We start from the raw sequence: 22,648 nt of genomic DNA, 5'->3' as shown, positions 1-22,648 counted from the left end.
GCGGGTTTAGGCCCCATTCCTCTGAGGATGGGGCGTAACCCGGCGGTCGGACATCCCCCTCACAATCCAGGACCGCTGGCTCCTAACTGCTTGCCTGCCTACTGGCTTGATCGCCGCCTAACCACTCCCCTGCCAGCCTCATGGCCCCCAACTGCCCTCCCATGCCGGCTGGCCTCATGACCTCTAACTGCCTCTGCCTCGGCCCCCACCACTGTGGCTTTGTCTGGAAAGAAGTCAGAAGATGTTTGGAAGATGTCCAGTCTCCTGGTCTAATTAGCATATTACCCTTTTATTAGTATAGATGCTATTGTACCCTGAGGAAGAGCTAAATGTGCTCTTTGTTAAAGGTTACATGGGGAAGGTAACACACAAAAACTATAGGAGGCCCAGTTGAGAGAGAGAGAGAGAGAGAAGCTAAAAAAAAGATTTTTGAAACAGTGCTTACCCTTATTGCATGCACTCTGCTGTTTCCTATTTTGTTCTAGTAAATTTGTTTTTAAAGTGCTGGTCACAATCCTGTCATCTCACTATTTAGGGAAACAACTGTGCTAGGCCATGGGGTATCTTTTTTGTTTTTTGTTTAAAGTATTACATATGTCTCCTTTTACCCCCATCAACCCCTCTCCGGTCACTTCCAACCCCCAGGACAAGCCCCCACTGCCCCAGTGTCTGTGTCCTTTGGTTATGCTAATGTGCATGTACACAAGTCTCTGGTTGATCTCCTACACCTGCCCCCCCTCCTCTGCCTTCCCTCTGAGGTTTGACAGTCTGTTCGGTGTTTCCCTGTCTCTGGATCTAATTTTGTTCATCAGTTTATGCCTGTGGTCGGCAAACTGCAGCTCGTGAGCCACATGCAGCTCTTTGGCCCCTTGAATGTGGCTCTTCCTAAGCCTTAGGAGTACCCTAATTAAGTTAATAACAATGTACCTACCTATATAGTTTAAGTTTAAAAAATTTGGCTCTCAAAAGAAATTTCAATCATTGTACTGTTGATATTTGGCTCTGTTGACTAATGAGTTTGCCGTCCACTGGTTTATGCTGTTCATTATATTCCACAAATGAGTGAGATCATATGATACTTATCTTTCTCCAACTGGCTTATTTCACTTAGCATAGTGCTCTCCAGTTCCATTCATGTTGTTGCAAATGGTAAAAGTTCCTTCTTTTTTATAGCAGCGTAGTGTCCCATTGTGTAGATGTACCACAGTTTTTTATTCCACTCATCTGCTGTTGGATACTTAGGTTGTTTCCAAATCTTAGCTATTGTAAACTATGCTGTTATGAACATAGGGGTGCATATGTCCTTTCTGATTGATGTTTCTGGTTTCTTGGGATATATTCCTAGAAGTGGGATCACTGGATCAAATGGGAGTTCCATTTTTCACTTTTTGAGGAAACTCCGTACTGTTTTCCACAGTGGTTGCACCAGTCTGCATTCCTGCCAGCAGTGCATGAGGGTTCCTTTTTCTCCGAATCCTCTCCAGCACTTGTCATTTGTTGATTTGTTGATGATAGCCATTCTGACAGGTGTGAGATGGTACCTCACTGTTGTTTTGATTTGCATCTCTCGGATAATTAGTGACTTTCAGCATGTTTTCATATGTCTCTTGGCCTTCTGTATGTCTTCTTTTAAGAAGTGTCTATTTAGGTCCATTGCCCACTTTTTGATTGGATTGTTTATCTGCCTTTTGTTAAGTTGTATGAGTTTCCTGTAGATTTTGGAGATTAAATCCTTGTCTGAAACAGCATTGGCAAATATGTTCTCCCATGCAGTGGGACTCCCTGTTGTTTTGTTGATGGTTACTTTTGCTGTGAAGAAGCTTTTTATTGTGATGTAGTCCCATTTGTTTATTTTCTCCTTTGTTTCCATTGCCCTAGGACAGCCGTGGGCAAACTACGGCCCGCTCCGGCCCGTTTGAAATGAATAAAACTAAAAAAAAAAAAAAGACCGTACCCTTTTATGTAATGATGTTTACTTTGAATTTATATTAGTTCACACAAACACTCCATCCATGCTTTTGTTCTGGCCCTCCGGTCCAGTTTAAGAACCCATTGTGGCCCTCAAGTCAAAAAGTTTGTCCACCCTTGCCCTAGGAGCTATATTGGTAACAATACTGCTACGACATGTCTGATATTTTGCTGCCTATGGATTCTTCTAAATTTTTTATGGCTTCCTGTCTTATGTTTCAGTCCTTTATCCATTTTGAGTTTATTTTTGTGTATGGTGTAAGTTGGTGTTCTAGTTGCATTTTTCTGCTTGTAATCTGACTAATTTTCCCAACACCATTTATTGAAGAAACTGTCTTGACTCCATTGTATGCTCTTGCCTCCTTTGTCAAATAGTAATTGAGCATAATGGCTTGGATTGATTTCTGGGTTCTCTGTTCTGTTCCATTGGTCTATATGTCTGTTCTTGTGCCAGTAGCAGGCATTTTTGAGAACAGTGGCTTTTAATATAGTTTGATATCTGGTATTGTGATCCCTCCAACTTTGTTCTTCTTTTACAGGATTACTGTGACTATTTGGGGTTATTTTATTATTCCATATGAATTTTTGGAGCATTGTTCTAGGTCTGTGAAATATGCCGTTGGTATTTTAATGGGGAGTGCATTGAATCTGTAGATTGCTTTGGGTAATATGGACATTTTAATGATGTTGATTCTACCAACCCATGAACATGGTACGTTCTTCCATTTGTTTATGTCTTCCTCTCTCTCTTTTTTTTCAGTGTCCTGTAGTTTTCCAGGTACAGGTCTTTTACCTTCTTAGTTAAGTTTATTCCTAGGTATCTTAATTTTGGGGGGCAATGGTAAATGGTATTGTTGTTTTAGTTTCTCTTTCTGTGAGTTCATTATCCTATATAATAAAGAGCTAATATGCAAATGGTCGTCATGGCCTCGCATCCTCATGCCGGGGTCAGGGGACCTGAGACTGCACCTCCCGCCTGGCGGGGCTTGACAGGGAACCTGAGGCTGTGCCCCCCACCTGCGGGGCTTGACAGGGGTGGGGGAGCCGGGTCTGGGTCTCATGCGATTTCGAGGCGCATGCGGGTGGGCGGCGACTTGACTCTGTGTCCCATGGCACGCCCCAGACTCTGACAGGAGGGATATTTTTATATATTTTTACTAATTTTCTTTAATCTCTGACACTTCTATTATAGAGAAAGGGCAAATAGCAATATTAAAATATTTCCTCTAATTAATTCCCTTTTAATATGCATGAATTTTGTGCACTGGGCCACTAGTTGGTGTATAAAAAAGCCATAGATTTCTGGATGTTAATTTTGTATCCTGCTACATTGCTGAATTCATTTATTAAGGCTGGAATTTTTTTGATGGAGTCTTTGGGATTTTCTGTGTACAATATCATGTCATCTGCAAATAAGGACAGTTTCTTCTTTTCCAATTTTGATGCCTTTTATTTCTTCTTCTTGTCTGATAGCTGTTGCTAGCACTTCCAGTACTATGTCAAACAGGAGTGGTAAAAGTGGGCATCCTGTCTTGTTCCTGTTCTTAGGGGAAATGGTTTTACTTTTTGTTCATTAAGTATGATATTGGCTGTAGGTTTGTCATATAAGGCTTTTATTATGTTGAGGTCTGATCCCTCTATTCCCACTTTGCTGAGAGTTTTTATCAAAAATGGGTGTTGGATTTTGTCAAATGCTCTTTCTGCATCAATTGATATGATTATGTGATTCCAGAGATGCCCCCTACTTGGTATATTTGGCTTCTTTTGGTGTAGTTGGGTCTTGAATGTTATTGTCCCGTTTGTGGATGGAATCTCCTCTCAAGGTATCTGGTTATGTGGCTCACTCTCTACCACGTTGACCGAAAAGCACAAAATACAACTCGTTAAGACACAACACAAAGGGACCAAACCTGAATGTACTCACGACATCAATAACCCCAATAAAAGTGCCCACCAGAGAAAAGAGAATTAGGACAGAGAAAAGAGAGCAAAAAAATGATATTGCAAAAAGGCAAAAGAGTAAGAGAGAAAAGAAAAATAAGGGGAAAGAATATACATGTATAGGGAGAAAACTCCACAAAACAAACCAACCAAAAAATGCCAACAACAAACATCCAGAAAAAAAGGGGGCGGGGAGAGAATCTGTAGAGACAGAGCTTATATCTAGAAAGTAAGGTAAAGGAATTGAATGAATAGGGGAATGGCCATGGTTCAGTATGGAGGAAGTAGAAAGAGAATGAGTGGATAAGAAGAAAAGTGAAAAGCAAAATAATAAATAAAAAGGTTAAAAAGCAACAACAAAAACAAAATACTTTAACTATTTATCTATACATTTATTTTTGGAAAAGGAGAATAGAGGAAAGAGCAGATAGGCTCTAGTATATGATGGAGCCAAGATTCCTGTGCAGGACTCTGTGACTCCAGAGTACATATTTAAGATCACTACCAATGCTGAATGGGACTCAAAGCAGAACAATTGCTTTTGGCCTTTTTTCGTTTTTCTTGCTCTGCTACTAATGCTTCCTGTGAATTTGGTAACCTCTAAAAGGGGCTGAAACAAAGTATAGAGTTCCCATGTTAAAGAGAATATGTTAGAAGAAGATAGGAGTTAAGAGGAATCAGGGCAAACCAGTCAGTATCGTTCCTTAACAGAGAGAAGTTTCTTTTGAAGAGACTTGCAATTTTACCCCATTACTCCTGTGTCATTCCCCCATCACCTTCCAGGTGGAACTACTGATAGAAGGGGACTAGATTTTCCTTCTTTTCTTGATTCTTCTTATAGACTACTAGAGGCCCGGTGCATGAAATTGTGCACTCGGGGGTGGGGGGAGGGTTGGGGGGCAGGAGGGCTCCCTCAGCCTGGCGGGAGCCCTTGGGGTATGTTGTGAGCCCAGCTTCTGAGTGGCGCTCCCCCTGTGGGAGCACACTGACCACCAGAGGGCAGCTCCTGCATTGAGTGTCTACCCCTTGGTGGTCAGTGCACACCATAGCAACCGGTTGTTCTACCGTTTGGTCTATTTGCATATTAGCCTTTTATTATAAAGACTTTTCTGAAGACAGTAAGATATTTTTGTCTTATAATCAAGATACCTGTAAGCTATACTTATCTGGGAATAGATATTTAGAACCACAAATACAGTCAGTCTCCATTTATCTTTTTGTTCTTACTGTCCTTTCATGTTTTAAATAGCTTTTGTTTTTGGAGGGGCATCCTGCCTTTAAGTTTGCCCATGTCAAGTCTTTCTCTCTATAGGCTCTTAGTTTAGAAGAATGCATTGTAGTAATTAGTTATTGCATATGTTTTTTATTTGCATATGTTTATCTATTTTAAATTGTAAAGAAGATAATGAGTCACCTATCAACTGATTCTCAAAGGTTGTGTGCTGAGAATAATTACTAGTTCTTACAGGCTCTATTCTCCTTATGGCCTCCCTCATCCTTTTTATTACCCTGTCTCATGCACTCTCCCAGCCCCAAGCCCATTCTCTCCTCCATTTGCAACATGATTAAAAATCATTACCTGGTTGGCTGCTCTTGCCACCAATAAAGAAATTCTCTGTGGTGTTTAAAAACCTAGAACCTAGCTTGATTTGGTTTTCAAATAGAAATTTTAAACAGTCTGTACAGACTGTCACTTCCTTCCTTCTCTTTCCTAAATTTAGGCTAGTCTACAAAATACCACTTTAAGTGAGAGGACTTTTTCATCCCAAGGCTGATCTTTGAAATTCTGGTTAAAGCTTTATTTCTTTGGCTTAAGGCATTGAAAACTGTCAAAATGGGATATCCTTGGGATTGTTATTTTTGGCAGTTATGGGAAATTTATGTCTTGTGAATATATTGTAGATCTTTTGCTTATGATATGTTTGGGGATATGGGAGAGAAGGTGAGGACTTGAAGTGAAGGTTGAACATAATGATCCTAATCGATCATTTTGTTTAGGGTCAGAATTACTGCTCAGGTACACACCAAGGTTAAACATTCATCATCACTGGAATATTTGCTTTGTGATCAGGTACTTTTATCTAAAGGGCCTTTTCTGCTGCATTTTCAAATGCATATATAGAAGGTTAGAATGACATATACCCAGGTGTGTTCTTTTCTAGAGGAAAATCTTGCCATCATTTTACTTTCTGCAAGGAAAAGCCAGTCGTATTGCCATGGGGGAGGGAGTGTGGGTTTGAGGAGTAAAGAACTTAAGTATAATTTTCAGTATTTTAATTTTCTGAATTCCTCTAAAGAGTACTTATTTCATTAGTAAAAATGTTATGAAATTTTTTCTGTATATAGGGAAGTTTTTATAAATTGATTTTATAAATCCTCCCAAAAATGAAAGGATTTTGAAAATAAGCCAAATAATTTAGAATTATGCAATATACTTTAGGTTTCTTTTCCCAAAAATTTTTTTCAAGGGTTTAGTTCTCAAATGTGTACAATTTTATAGCTAAAAATGTAGTAAGAAACACTAGAAAACATCTTCTGAGTAAGCGTGTTTCATGTCTAAAAACATATATTATCCCTTTTTTCTCATGACTATGATTTTTGCTCACAACTATGTTAAATAGCTGAATAATATCATTATTATATTTTTTCTTTTTTGTTAAACCCACCCCCAATCCCCAGCTGCATTATTTTTTTTAAAACTAGTTGGCCTAGTGGGTAGAGTCATAGAGAATGTTGATTCACTCTTGACTTAGTTAGCTCAACACTTTGTATTTCCTTCAGTATGGTTCGGTTATTACTGTAAATTATGGTTTTCCTCTTGTTATTTTGATACCCTCCTTTATGGTTTATTAGCTCTAATGAAGTAGTCCTATTAAGAGAAAATGTTACAGTCCTAGTTAGGGTTTAACTCTTTGGAAGATGAAGGAACTGAATCCTGTTTGTGCTACTGAGAGCGTGGCCTATAGTGTGAGAGCTCCTGGCATTGTGACTGCTGAAGCCAGACAGCACTGGCATGGACAGAGCTTGCCAAGAAAGATTAAGCAGGGAGGTACAGATTACTGTGACTGACATGCTCTGCTTTAACAAAGCTTTCAGAAACCAGATTTTTTTTTCCTCTGCAAAACTGTTAATAATTCACACGAAAAGATTTGATTACACATAAAAATTGCACACTATATAACAAACATCTCAGTAAAGATAAAAAAGAAATCATACATACACCTATAAATAAAACACTGTACCATACTTAAAGGTTTTCTGTGTTTGGGTGGGGGGGCAGAGAAAGGGGGGTGGGAGCCATCCAGAAAATTAACTCTATTTTAACATTATGCATTAGAACTGAAATGTGGAGAATCAAAGAGGCTTTATAATGTAAGTTGCCTAGTTTTCAGTTAAGTATCTATGTGTATTTTGTGTATGTGAGTAACCGTTCCCCTCAGATTCATGTAAAATGTTCTTTATTAGTTTATAGTGCCTGTATTTAAAAAAATTGCTTACCATTTTGTTTTGACAAGTCTTTTAGTTTAACAAATCTCCAGAAGTGGTCTCATTCTTATTTATGTATCATCATTGAGTGAATACACAACTTGACAAATCCTATAAAGTAGTACAGAACTGGTGCTTTAGCAGTTGAGATGAATTAGACCATTGAGGATTCAGCTTGGTGGCTTCATGGAAGAGGTAGAACGTAACTGGCCCTATGAGGTAGATTTAGATTTTGTAATTACTCCCCTGTGTTATGTGGGAGTCAGGTGTCATCACAGGAACTGTAGGTGGTAGAGCAGAAGCATGACGGAAGCCAGAACCAGGAGAAAAATAGGGAGTGTACTGATGTTGGGAATCTGGGAACGGATAGGTAAATTGGTGGTGGACATCAATTCAGAAACACACAGAGAGTAGCAACTTAAAAATCAGACAAGCAGACATCAGGATAATTATAGATGCTGGATAACAAGACAAGCAGAGTGTCAGATATACTGGATGAAGAACCAGATGGAGGCAGGTACTTCAAGATAGTTAAAAAACTAGAAATTCCTGATTCCTTACCCTTGTCATAGCTCAGTTGCGGAATGCTCTGTATTAGCAAGATTTCAGTCAGGGCTATTGCCTGTGGCTTTTATCCTGCAGTTCAGTGTGGAAAACGTGCACAGATTTCATGCTTGACACTTACTACTTACCTCTCAATAGATCATTGTGCTTGACTTTAACAAAATAAATAGTGTGTTTGAGTGGGACAAAAAAGTGCCAGAAATTCCCAAGAAGTCATCAGATCACAAACCTAATAGTACCTATTCTCTGCCAAGCACTCTATTAACTGCAATACATAAACTATCTTTGTCTTCACAGCAGTCTTGTGAGAAGGGTACAATTATTATTAATGAATGAATTAATTATTTTTTTTTTTTACAGATAAGAAAACTTATGGGTCAAAATGATTAAGTGACTTACTCCAGTGTACACAACTGGTTAATGTCACAGTCCAGGTCTTCAGAGTTCATGCTTTTAACCAGTATGCTATTGAAAGGGTAGATTTAGCACCAAGAACATTTTAAGCTCACAAAAACTTTTGGTTTTAAACATAGAAGTTTTTTTTGTGTTGTTTTTTAATATATCTTTATTGAGTCAGAGAGGAAGGGAGAGAGAAAGAGAGAGAGAAACATCAATGATGAGAGAGAATCATTGATTGGCTCCCTCCTGCATGTCCCCTAATGGGGATAGAGCCCGCAACCCAGGCATGTGCCCTTGACCGGAATCGAACCTGGGACCCTTCAGTCCACAGGCTGATGCTCTATCCACTGAGCCAAACCAGCTAGGGCAAACATAGAGGTTTTCATTTTGTTCAGGTAAGAGCAGTCACTTCTGGACCTGGCCTTATAGCTTGTGGGTTATTGGGTATGCCTGCCTGAAATAAAGACTGAGGATGTAGGAGTAAGAACAAATTCCAGCTGGTCCGGGGGGGGGTGGAGGGGGGGGCACGAGCAAGAGGGACAACATGTAAATGGCCATTCTGAGTAGAGCAGAAAGGAGTGGGTAGAGTAGCAATGAGATTAAGACTAGAAGGCTTGATTTTAGAGTTATATTGTCAAGCCTTGATGCCCATCTAAGGAATATCAAACTTACCCTTAGATTTTATAACTATTATAAAATACCAGGGCATTTACTCCCTTGTTGGAAGAATATTATTGTTTTGTGAAGAAAACTGGAAATTTGTTAACTGTTTTGTTAACTACTAGAGGCCCAGTGCACGGATTCTTGCATGGAGGCGGGGGGGGGGGGTGGGGAGGGGGGAGGGGTCCAGCCAGCCCAGCCCCAATTGGGGCCAGGCCTGTCGGGAGGAGGAGACAGGGAGAAGTTGGCTGGCAAGCCCATCCCAATCTTGGCCTGATCGGGGCTGGGTTGGCTGGGGGAGGGGCCGTGGCAATTGGCCGGCAGGCCCTGCCCCCGAATGGGGCTGGGGGAGGGGCCATGGGAGGTTGGCTGGCCAGCCCCACCCCTGATTGGTGTGGGGGGGGGTGGTGCTGATCAGGGGGCAGAACTGGCTGGGGGAATGGGCCACAGGGGGTTGGCCGGCTGGCCCTGCCCCTCATTGGGGTGGTGGGGGCCTATCGGGGGCAGATCTGGCTGGGGGGGAGGGGCTACAGGAGGTTGGCCAGCTGGCCCCGCCTCCTACTGGGGTGGGGGGGTGATCAGGGGTGGGGTCGGTGTGGGGGAGGGGCTGTGGGCTGATCAGGGTGGTAGGGGCCCATCGGGGGTGGGGCCGGCAGGGGAGGGAAGGGCCTTGGGGGGGGTTGCTGGCCAACCCGCCCTCAATCGGGGTGGGAGAGACCGATCAGGGCAGAGCCAGCTGCGGGGAGGGGCTGCGGGAGGTTGGCCGGCCGGGCCCACCCCCTGGTTGGCAGTTTCTCTGGCCGCAGTGGGCATCATAGATACCAGTTTTTCCAGTGTTCAGGTCACTGACTTTATATATATATAGATAATTAATATGAAAAATTATAATTTATACAGCTAATTGCAAATTTATTAAGTTACTTAAAATTTAAACAAATGAAACAGCATTGTTAAGCTTCAAGGAATGTTGTATTACTTCAGTTTTGATCAGTTTATAGTCAGCAGGTAAAACTTGGAAACCACTGAATAGTACAGTGAAACAAAGAAAGTTATGTTTTCTGGACTTTGGATCCTCTTCGTTTTTGAATAGTATAGGATGCACTGATTTTCAGAAAAAGAGCTGAAAAAGGACAACCCAAATTTAACTTTAACAGGATGTCCTAATTTACAAAACATTACTTTCAGAGTAGTTTTTTATTTTTGATGTTTTGGATTTTTAAAAAAAGTACTTTTGCACTTTAAAAAACATGGTTAGTCTAGAACAAAAGTAAGTTTCTTTACCCTTTCATTTGTTAGTTTGCCTTCCTTTAATGTGGGACCTTCCTTCCCTGCTCCCCAAATTATTTTACATTCTACAAAAGATAAAGCATAAAACATTTTTGAGTCTAGATCTAATGCTTTGTTTTACAATTCCTTTCACACCATATTCTTTAAGGAAAACACCCAATTACTTCCTTGAACTCAAATGCCTGAAGACCTTCAGGATTCTCTAATATTTGAAGCTGCCATTTGGTAGCTACTTCTATTTATTATTTCAGAACCCAATTGAATGTTATGTCTTTCAAATCTTGAATTCATTAAGGTTAAGGATTCAAATGTCAAAATTTCTTGTTGTTGATAAAGTTTTTCATTTGACTTTTAATGGCACAAACTCAGAATTCATACTTTTTAAAAATTTCTTTACTAGAGGCCCAGTGCACAAAATTTGTGCATGGGGGTGGGGTCCCTCAGCCAGGCCTATACCCGCTCACAATCTGGGGCCCCTCAGGAGATGTCCAACTGCCAGTTCAGGCCCAATCCCTAAACCGGCAGTCGGACATCCCTCTCACAATCTGGAACCACTGGCTCCTAACCACTCTGCATGACTGCCTCATCGCCCCTAACCACTCTCCTGCCTGCCTGATAGCTCCTAATTCCTCTGTCTGCCTGACTCATCGCCCCTAACCACTCTGCCTGCCTGATCATTCCTAACTGCCTCTACCATGGCCCCCACCCGCCATGGCAGCCGCCTCTGCCTTGCCCCCACCGCCATCGCTTCGTCTGGAAGGATGTCCGGAATGACGTCCGGAAGGTTGTTCAACTGTCCAGGCTAATTAGCATATTACACTTTTCTTATTATAGGTTGATTTCAGAGAAGAAGGAAGAGGGAGAGAGAGATAGAAACATCAATGATGAGAGAGAATCATTGATTGGCTGCCTCGTGCACGCTGACGCTCTATCCTCTGAGCCAAACTGGCTAGGGCAGAATTCATACATTTTATTTGGGCCTTTGGTGGAAGAGTGGCTGACAAAATGTACTATCTGATTTGGACACAGTTATGATGAAGAAATAGAATTTAGAATATTTAGGGAAATTAAATTTATTTATCAAGGTAATTCATTCTTATTCTGGATATTTTTAAGATGTTTAGATGTTATCTTTTGAAGAGTTCCTATTTTTCAAAAATGCTTAAATGTTTTCAACCCCCACCTGAATTTTATGAGTGTCTTGACTTTCTTTGAAAGCAGCCACAATGATGATAATAGCTTCTACATATTTTGTAACTTGTTTTGCTCTTCTGTAGATCTTTTGGAGAGAATCTTACTTCATGATACTGTTAAGAAGCAAATGTAGGTCATAGGGTTTGACATCCTAATGTAGTTATTTCTCTATCCAGCTTGTCTCCCATTCCACGTTTTTGCTGTTTGCATCATTGATCGTTGATGCGAGTACTTCCTACTCTTTATTTCCTGTAGAGCTCTGTGTTGTCTCCTCCTCACAGCGGTATGAAAAAAGCTGATAGACAAAAAAACCAAAAGTTTATTCATTTCTTTCCCCATATAATTTTTGAGAGGTCTTTAATGGATTTTTCTTTACCTATGTTTTATTATCTGTTTTGATTTTGACTTTCTTTTTTTAAGCCTCACCTGAAGACATACAGAGAGGAAGAGAGAGAGAGAGAGAGAGAGAGAGAGAGAGAGAGAGAGAGAGAGAGAGAGAGAAACATCAATTGGTTGCCTTCCGTACGTGCTCCAACTGGGGATCAAACTGGCAACCCTTTAGCGCACAGGACAACACTCGTCCAACTGAGCCACTCCAGCAGGGCTGATTTTGACTTTCTAAGGGTGCTTAAAGAATGCTGTTGAGCAAAAACTTTCAGTGTGCATTTTTAGTTATTCCAGAAAATACATTATGTCAACTTTCAGTTAATTACCTTGGGGAATTGACCAGATTGTAAATTAATTACTTAAATTTTAAAAAGTGCCGTTGTGAAAAATAAAATGAATGCCAACACAAAGACAGCAACACATTTATTACTATTTTTTGAAACAAAATAGTATTCTGCATAGGCCTGTTGTGCTTATCTAATGGAGTAATTCTCTTCATCCCTAAAAATCAATCAGATATGTTCTTGCCTACTTCACCTACCTTTTAGGTTTTTTTATCATAGGGGAGAGGGGAGGGACACTGAGTCTGATCACCTGTAATTCTTGAATCTTGAGAAGATCTAACATTGTCCTTATAGAAAAACTGGAGGCCCAATGCACGAAATTTGTGCAAGGGGCGGGGTCCCTCAGCCCAGCCTGCACCCTCTCCAATCCAGGACCCCTCAGGGAATGTTCGACTGCCAGTTTAGGCCCCATCGCACAGGGACATCCCTCTTGCAATCTGGGACCACTGGCTCCTAACCGCTTGCCTGCCTACTGGCTTGATCACCGCCTAACCGCTCCCCTGCCGGCCTGATGGCTCCCAACTGCCCTCCCCTGCCGGCCTCATAGCCTCCAACTGCCCTTCCCTGCTGGCCTGATCGCCCCTAACTGCCTCTGCTTCGGCCCCCACTACTGTGGCTTTGTCCAGAAGGAAGTCAGACAGTCAGAAGATGTCCGATCTCCCAGTCTAATTAGCATATTACCCTTTTATTAGTATAGATATACTATCTAGTTAAGACATTTTATTGTATGAGAAATGGACAGTGGACTCAGGAACTTGGAACTGAAAGATTATTTTAAAATTGTAGAATTCAGTGACAAATGCAGAGGTTTTTGTTAGGCAGAAGCCATGGACCTAAATGTTAGGGACTAGGCAGGAGACAAATTTGAGTGGTTATTGTTTAGGAGATGCTAAGCAAGGGTGGAGAAGAGAATGATTGTTACAGGGAGGGATGGAAGCTACCTACCAAAAACATTGCTTGGTGCTCTGCTTTATTTCTGAGACTTCTGGGTTATTAGTAGGAGAATTTGCTCAGTGGCTAGCCAGTGTTACCTAGCTTTTTATGATTCTAAAAAGAGAAAGATTGCAACCAAAAAATAGACAGTGGCCATTTTAGCAGAATAATAGTATTTTTGGGCATTTTGCCCCTTGTGTTTCATGTAATGTTTTGTATTTCCAAGCTGTTACATATGCATTGTTTTTACATTTTGGATGACAGTTCTTAGGTGGTAAATATGTTCCTGAATATTGTGTATAAACTTAAACTTTACATTAAATCATTGTGCTGAATTGTGATTTGAAGCTACTACTTTGGTAACAGTATGGATTTATTTGCTAGTTAGTGTTTGTGTTTTAGATTAATTAATTAGCTATTAATACTTTTTCCATTACAGGAAAGTAACTTCTGAAACTAATCTCAATCATTATTTTTTCGTCCTCATTGAAACAATTGCTTTTATTAGATTTCTTAGGAGCACCACTATCATACTCTAATGAGGGCCTGAACTTATGAACAATACATTAAGACTAGAAGCTGAATGAAATGGATAGAAAGACATTTCAAAGGAAGAATAAATATAGATGAAATTTAATAACAGTGTGATCAGAAGGAACTAAAGGAGTAAAACTGGTATAGGATAATGGTTTTTAAGCTTTTATTGTGGAGCCCAGATTTTCAGATGAAATCTTACATGGAATAACTTCACTAGTTAACTAAAAAACAAGACAAACAATTCCAAGTGGTTTCCTTGGCTCTTAGTGAGTTGACAGTTATTATCAATACTACTCAGTTTTATTCATCCAAGGAGACAAGGTTAAGTTTGAATGACTAAAAAATTAGCCTCTATGGAACAAGTATAGACGAAAATCTTTTCAAAAAGGAATTATACACTTTAACTCATTGAATTGCATGCTATATGAATTACAGCTCAATAATTATTTTTCTTAAAAAGAATACATGATATAAACATTATTTCAGTATAATCTGAAATGGATTCTGCTAAGATGTGTCACAACTGACGGAAAAATGTTTGGAGCAGAAAAAAGTTTAATTGGATTAATTTACAAAGCTTGAGAAAATGTAAATCATTTAAAACATGAATATTTGTTATATTACCTGAGCAGTTTTTTGTGGAAAACATTTGAATATATTATGTGTCATTGGACCCAATAGTGTCAACTGTAAACTTCATTTGCTCTAGGGGATTTACCCATCATTGGTTTCATTAATGTTTGTCTCTTATGGAAAACTGGATATTCTCTACAGCAGTTTAATAGCTTTGAATTGGTAAAATTTTATTTGGAGTTTTGAGTGTAGAAAATGTGTTAAAATTTTTCTGAATGAGAAGAACCACTCTCAACCACAATTATTGAGCACTGAAGAAGGGCTTTGGAAATTAGCTTTTCCTTAAGACTTAAAAATACTTCTTAATGAAGTCAACTTAATTGACTTCATTAAGAAGGAGAAAACAGTGCTTACAGTGAAACTTCTACTGTGGTTAAGTTATTTTGACAGCTCCTAAGGTTATTGAATCACAAAATGCTGCTTTATACACTTCCCTCATTACAAGTTGCAACAAGAAGTAAAACCTCCATCCCCACACAAATATGGGATAGATATACTTTCTAAGCTCAAACTACAACTTTGATCAGTTTTTGGACCTTGATGCAGGTCCTTATTTCAAAATCCATTAAATTGTAATTCCACCTAACCTTCATTTGGAAGTAATTAATCTGCAATGTAATAGCATGCTAACAGGCAAATATCAAGAGAAGAATCTAATAGACTTTTATAAATGCCTTCCAAGTGATAAATATTTCTTAATTACAGATACGTTTTTATGGATTGTTATCAGTACCTGTCTTTGTGACAAGACAATTTCAAAGATAGAATATGTAAAATCTCATGCAGATAAGTATTAGCAGATAAACATTTGCAACTGACTGATGATAGGAACATTAACTTAAAACCCCAATTTGAAAAAATGCTACCTCCTCTCATAAAAATAATTCCAGTCTTCTCATTAGGACATTTGTATTCTAAAAAAAATTTTTATTTTGTTACCATCAATCTTATAATTATTGTAGTTTGACTTTCATCAGTAAAAATTTGTGTTTTTTTCTCGTTATTTGAGTATGTATACAATATCCTTGATTTGACCTCTTGCACACAAACCTTAATATATTTACTATCTGACCCTTTATAAAAAAAAAAAAAGAAGTTTGCCAACCCCTGTCAAAGTTTATTTTTTGAATGTTCTCAGTTTTCAGACCTCTGTTTGTTGGTGATCTTGCTATTGATTCTCCCTCCTCTTGGTCACACACCTTAGACTACCTTAAATCTTCGTGATTTAAATTTTCTCATTTTCCATGCACTACCCCTTGTCATTCCTGCTCATCCCTCAAATACTTAGGCTTCAACAATCTTTTGTCTCCATGAAAACCTACAATCCAGCGATTCTGCCTCCTTTTCACTATCCTTGTTTTCCTTGTATTTTCATCACTTTCCTTACCCAGTTTAAATTCAGCAGTCTTTGTTTATCGTAATCATTCTCACTTACACACATATCCCTTGCTCTCTCTCATACATAGTATACACTTGGCTAAATTACAGCTTTGGGAACTTTAACTCTTTCCGTCTCTGGAATAAAACAAAGCTATGTTGTATTAGGGTCACTTTAAGTAGACCCTAAATGCCTACTGGAAATCACTTGTTTCTAGTCCATTCAGTCTCCCACTCATCTAGATGTGGTCCATATTTTAGCCCATGGGCCAGTTGCACCTGCTGCCTGTTACTGTAACTGAAATTTTATTGGAACATAGCTATACCCTTTCCTTTATGTAGTATCTATGGCTATTTTTTCCCTACAATAGCAGAGTTGAGTAATTGTGACCAAAGTTGTATGACCCTCAAAGTCTAAAATATTTACTGTCTGATCTTTTACAGAAAAGCTGCCAACCTTTCTTCAAAACATATTTTATATTCTCTCCTTTCCATAAACCTCCAGAATTTTCTTTTACCATCTCACTTTCAGCCTGCTTCCTATTTCACTGAGAAATTGAAATAATCAAAAGAGAACTTCAATAAGTTCTAGTACCATATTTATTCACCCATGAGTTTTCAAGTTTTGATCTTTTGGAGGAAGATGGGCTAATAGTGATTTGTTTTATTATGCAAAATAACTGAAGATTTTTCCTTATGATGCTTTGTATAGATAATGCATATAGTTTATATTTTCAGTAGCTTTTTCATCTTAAAGGAACTATGTTTTGTTGACTTTAGACTTTTTTTCCATTATTTTAAATTAAGGTGTAATTTACATACAGTAAGCTTTACCATTTTTAATGTATATGCTATGTATTCATACACTGTATACAAATATAAAGTTGGTTCTGGGTTATGAATAGTCAGACCAATGAAACAGAATAGAAGGTCTAGAAATTGACCCATGGAACTTATGAGTGTATGATTATGATAAAAAATAGGATTAAGAAAAGATCACCTCATAAGTGGGTTAGGGAAACTGTGGATAGCCATATGGGAAAACAAACTATTATCTGTACCTCACATTCTCTCTGAGGATAAACTCCAGATATATCAGATTTAATGTAAAAAATGAAGCTATAAATAAGTAAAACCCCTGGTAGCCAAACAACTCCACCCCCACTCTGAAAAAGACCACTCTTGTGCAGATGGGGCGCTGGTCCTCGCATATCCCACAGCAGCTACACCATTTTGTCTTTCACTTTCTTGATAGTTTCCTTTGAAGCACAAATGTTTTTAATTTTGATGAAATAACATTCTACTTATTTTTGCTTGGTTGCTTGTGCTTTTGGTGCCATATCTAAGAAATCATTGCCTAACCCAAGGTCACGTTTTATTTAATAGTTTTAGTTCTCACATCTAGGTCTGTGATCCATTTTGAGTTAACTGTGTATGAGGTGAGGTAGAGGTCCCACTCCATTCCTTTGTGTGTGGATATCAGATTGTGCCAGTCTCATTGTTGAAAAAACTCTTGTTTTCCCATTGAAGCGTCTTGGTACCTCTGTGGTTTTAGAAGTAAAACTTAATTTTAGATCTCCGTAGTAATGGTTCCTTATAGCTAAGGATTCTTCATGAGATTTTTAAAATGTGTGTGCGCATGTGTGTCCAGTTTAACAGTGCTCATTTAATTCATTCCCAAAGGGACATCAGAAATTCTGGTTTGAGCTGAGAAAAAGAGAATCAGACTTTACATTTGAGACAGTCTCTAAGCTAAGCTCTTCTTATGTTTTAGTAAATTAGATTTTTAAGAGTATTTTCCTAGGATTCCAATTCCATTTAACCACAAGTATATTTTTAAACAATGTAGAATTAAAATGGTTGTACCCAAGAATTGTATTGGACTATGTATGGGTAACATTTCCTTTTTCAAAAATTCTTTTAAAATATTGTTTTATATGATTGAGAAAAGGATTAGAAAGATAAGCCACTCACTGAAAGAGTGTTCATATTGCTATAAGTTCCTGGTTCTCCTGGTTTCCATGGAAAAGAGTATGTTATATATACACATAATTGAAAGGCAGGGAAATTGAGTATGTCTGCTTTAGGTTTTTCTTTTCAATGGCATAGCCAATCTCTTTCATTTTTATAAAGCAAAATATTATTTGAAAAACTTAATGGGACAGTATCTTTATTTTAGGGGAGACTTTTTATCAGTTAAAAAGAGCCAAGTATGACAGCTCTCAAAAGCCATTTATTTAGAGAGTCTTGTGTTAAAATAATTTGTTAGTTTACAGTATTTGTTTTGTTGTAAACTTTCTATATCATGTACTAGGTGAAAAGCCATTTCGCTGTGATGAATGTGGTATGAGATTCATACAAAAATATCATATGGAAAGGCATAAGAGAACTCATAGTGGAGAAAAACCTTACCAGTGTGAATACTGTTTACAGGTAAGAGGTGGTTTAAAATTCTTTTTTTAAAATTGATTTTTAGACAGCAAAGAAGGGGGAGGGAAAGAGGGAGAAAGGGATATATATATATATATATAGAGAGAGAGAGAGAGAGAGAGAGAGAGAGAGAGAGAGAGAGAGAGACAGATAGACAGACAGACAGACACATCGTTGTGAGAGCTAAACATCAGCTAGCTGCCTCCTGCGCTCCTCCTACTGGGGATCAAGCCTGCCACCCAGGCAGTGCCCTGACAGGTAATCTAACCGGCAACCCTTCGGTGCGCGGATGTCACCTGACCAACTCAGCCACACTGGCTGGGCTGAAATTCTTTTTTAAAAAATCCACTTTATTGAGATATGATTGACACTTGAAAATTCTTCTACCCTAAATTAAATTATAAAATAATTCTAATAAATTAAAAACTGTTACTACTAGATCTACTTGAAGAACTTCCTAACTGTTGTTGATTAAATTTTTATAGATGATTGGCTCAGCAAAATTAGTTTGGAATTGTTTGTATTAATATACTTACGTCTATCTTTATATTAATTGCTTTTTTCTTTTCTTTTCTTGGTTGGCCAAAAACACAAACTAAAACAAAAAACTCACTACCAAACTCTGAATTCAACAGTATTTTTCCAGAACAGATCGTGTATTGAAACATAAACGTATGTGCCATGAAAATCATGACAAAAAACTGAACAGATGTGCTATCAAAGGTGGCCTTCTGACATCTGAGGAAGATTCTGGCTTTTCGACATCACCGAAAGATAACTCACTGCCAAAAAAGAAAAGGCAGAAAACTGAGAAAAAATCTGGGCTGGACAAAGAGGGTGCTTTGGACAAATCTGATCTGAAGAAAGACAAAAACGATTACTTGCCTCTTTATTCTTCAAGTGCTAAAGTGAAAGACGAGTACATGGTAGCAGAGTATGCTGTGGAAATGCCACATTCTTCCGCTGGGGGGTCGCACTTAGAAGATGCATCAGGAGAAATACATCCACCGAAGTTGGTTCTCAAAAAAATTAACAGTAAGAGAAGCCTGAAACAGCCACTGGAGCAAAACCAAACAATTTCACCGTTATCCACATATGAGGAGAGCAAAGTTTCAAAGTATGCCTTTGAACTTGTGGATAAACAAGCTTTACTGGACTCAGAGGGCAATGCTGACATTGATCAGGTTGATAATTTACAAGAGGGTCCCAGTAAACCTGTGCACAGCAGCACTAATTATGATGATGCCATGCAGTTTTTGAAGAAGAAGCGATACCTTCAAGCAGCAAGTAACAGTAGTAGGGAGTATGCGCTGAATGTGGGTACCATTGCCTCTCAGCCTTCTGTAACACAAGCAGCTGTGGCAAGTGTCATCGATGAAAGTACCACAGCATCCATATTAGATACACAGGCACTGAATGTGGAGATTAAGAGTAATCATGACAAAAACGTTATTCCGGATGAGGTACTACAGACCCTTTTGGATCATTATTCCCATAAAGCTAATGGACAGCATGAGATATCATTCAGTGTTTCGGACACAGAAGTGACTTCTAGCATATCAATAAATTCTTCAGAAGTACCTGAGGTCACCCAGTCGGAGAATGTTGGATCAAGCTCCCAAGCATCCTCATCAGATAAAGCCAACATGTTGCAGGAATATTCAAAGTTTCTGCAGCAGGCTTTGGACAGAACTAGCCAAAATGATGCCTATTTGAATAGCCCGAGCCTTAACTTTGTGACTGATAACCAGACCCTTCCAAGTCAGCCAGCATTCTCTTCCATAGACAAGCAAGTCTATGCAGCCATGCCCATCAATAGCTTTCGATCAGGAATGAATTCTCCACTAAGAACAACTCCAGATAAGTCCCACTTTGGACTAATAGTTGGTGATTCACAGCACTCGTTTCCCTTTTCAGGTGATGAGACAAACCATGCTTCTGCCACATCAACACAGGACTTTTTGGATCAAGTGACTTCTCAGAAGAAAGCTGAGGCTCAGCCTGTCCACCAAGCTTACCAAATGAGCTCCTTTGAACAGCCCTTCCGTGCTCCATATCACGGATCAAGAGCTGGAATAGCTACTCAATTTAGCACTGCCAATGGACAGGTGAACCTTCGGGGACCAGGGACAAGTGCTGAATTTCCAGAATTTCCCTTGGTGAATGTAAATGATAGAGCTGGGATGACATCCTCACCTGATGCCACAACTGGCCAGACTTTTGGCTAAAAAAAAAAAAAAAAAAAAAAAAAAAAAAGTGTGTAAATAATACTGGCACTTTAGAACAGAATAATCAAGAGTGGGGTTACTCTGTGTAAAATGGAGTGCTGTACAGATTTAAGAGCAATGCGGTATAACAAGTTAAGCTGATATGAATAGCAAGATAAACCAATAACTGTTTTGTTTGGTTAGTCAGCATTCTTTGAACTGCCTTACATGTTGTCACCTTTATAGAAGCAATGCATTACTTGTTTTAGATCAGAAACTTGCTATTCCACCTACACCACATTTAAAAGGAAAAAAAAAAAAAGACTTTCGCACAATTGTTTCCTAACTGATAACATTGTACATTCTTAGGAGATTAGTAATTGTGTGAAATTTACTCATACTGTTTTAAGTTTTTCAGCATAGTCATTGCACTTCAGCAGGGAATTTGATTATACTTTACAGAGTGAACTCAAACGTTTAAATGTCAAGAGATTATGGCGTAAATAAATTAGTGTGTCCTGTGGGGGAAAAAGAAACCAGGAAACCACCCTTTTAAAAAGAATGACATGCCATATACCCTTGATTTTTATTTTGCATTATATTGACATGTTGTTTTTTTTTTAAGGAAAAAAGTAATAAAAATCTGATAGTCTAAGACTCCACTATTTAAAAGCCTAGTTACTTTTAAAATATGCATACTTTCAAAAGTTTTACCAAAATACATAATGTTTGAAGCATTCACTTCTATGGAAGTATGCATATTGGTGTCAGTTTCTTTGTACAGTTGTACCTAGATATTTTTTATGATTTTTCATGTGCAAGGTATCAAGATTTTGAAGTTTTAGTAAGAAGATATTCTGTAGATTACATTCCCAAGAACATAATGCTTATACAAATGTATATTCCACGTTTTAAAACTTAATTGTATTTTACTTTACATATACACTTCAGTTAACATAGAGCACTTAGAATCTATTTGGTATTTTTGATTTCTCAAAATAAAAAAAGATTTAGATTTTTAGGTTTGATATGGTTGTGTCATAATCATCTCATAATTGACAATTTTAATTTTTGGCAATAAAAGGAAATTGGGTATCTTTGGAACTGTAAAACTTGGTTTAATCCTCTTCTCTCTAGAATCTTTATAGATTGGATAATTAAACAGTATCCAGAGGAACTAAAGAAATGGGCATTTTAATTGCTTATTTTATCTTGAGTTAATTTTTAATGAACACTGTTCATTATTATTTTACAAACCAAAAGTGTTTACTAATTCTAGTAACTACAGTTTCTTTTTCAGCTAGATGAGTGATCGGAAACTTTTTGTTGCATTTCAAAATCTAAATAAACTACAGACTTTATCCTTATACTACGAATGTTTTATTTTTAATACTTTGTCTTAAAATAATACAGCATGGTACAATAAATAGTGCTTTTATATATACATATATACTTTTCTGAAGAATGATGGTTTGAGTTACACTTTGGACAGTTTTAATTTTTGGAAAATAACATTAGTTTTATAGATTCTATTACCCTATTTGTTCCAACTTTTCATTTTCTTTAAAGAAGTTTTCGCCATCTTTGCATAACCCACATACTGACATAGTACCAGTAGCCATCTTTGTCATAATGCACATACTGATAGAGTACCAATGATAATCTAAAATTAATAGCCTTGGAAAATGAAACTTTATTGTTGTTAATTTCCATTTTAACTTTTATATTGGCCCTATAGGTCTGTAGTCTTTGTTTCAGTATAGAATGTTATACATTTAAATTATTTTTTCTTCTATTTAATATTATCCCAAGACTGTTCTCATAAAGAAAGGGAACAAAGAAATATCCACCATAAATATATTTTCAGTTATTTTGAACATATTGGTGTTTTTATAATAAGGACTATAAATTATCTTTAATGTGGTTTCCTCTACACTTTGGTTATTAAGCTTTGCTTGAAATACTCATTTTTCCACTTGACAGCTTTCTTTGCTGGCAGATTTTTCAAGACTTCTTTGAAGTAGATATTTAAAATGTTCTGCCATTATTGACTCTTAAAAATGGTGTGTGTTGTGTTGCACATCACAGTCGCAGGGAAGCTTCATTCAGGTGAGATGGTGCAAATGGAACTGCTCTCCCTAGATAGGATTGGTCTTTTTCTTACAGGACTGCTTTATGATAGTAGGCATTTATTTCCTGAGTTATTTTTTGAGCCTGATCAAATTTTTGATCTGTTGAGAACTTGATATACTTCTTGGTGCAGTATAAAGGTTTTTGTTAGTTTGTTTTAACAGCAGCACA

The 22,648-nt window shown here is 38.1% G+C and overlaps 1 protein-coding gene across 16 annotated transcripts in view; it reads left to right on the top strand.

Moving 5' to 3' along the window:
- ZNF148 (zinc finger protein 148) overlaps positions 1–21,714 on the top strand; it is a 139,262-nt gene extending 117,548 nt beyond the window's left edge. For 15 of the 16 annotated variants that reach the window (XM_036352949.1, XM_036352946.1, XM_036352939.1 and 12 more), the window contains 2 exons: positions 18,025–18,143; positions 18,776–21,714. In XM_036352949.1, the coding sequence (XP_036208842.1) occupies positions 18,025–18,143; positions 18,776–20,368 (1,712 nt within the window). In that variant the 3' untranslated portion in view covers positions 20,369–21,714. Of the gene's footprint in view, positions 1–7,246; positions 7,321–18,024; positions 18,144–18,775 lie in introns of those variants that run through there. The other variant, XM_036352954.1, reaches the window with a different exon arrangement.
- The last annotated feature ends 934 nt before the right edge of the window (positions 21,715–22,648 follow it).

The sequence above is a fragment of the Myotis myotis genome, unplaced genomic scaffold, assembly GCF_014108235.1.
Source record: "Myotis myotis isolate mMyoMyo1 unplaced genomic scaffold, mMyoMyo1.p scaffold_m19_p_2, whole genome shotgun sequence".
Taxonomy (NCBI): domain Eukaryota; kingdom Metazoa; phylum Chordata; class Mammalia; order Chiroptera; family Vespertilionidae; genus Myotis; species Myotis myotis.
This window is presented reverse-complemented; position numbering and strand designations above follow the sequence as displayed.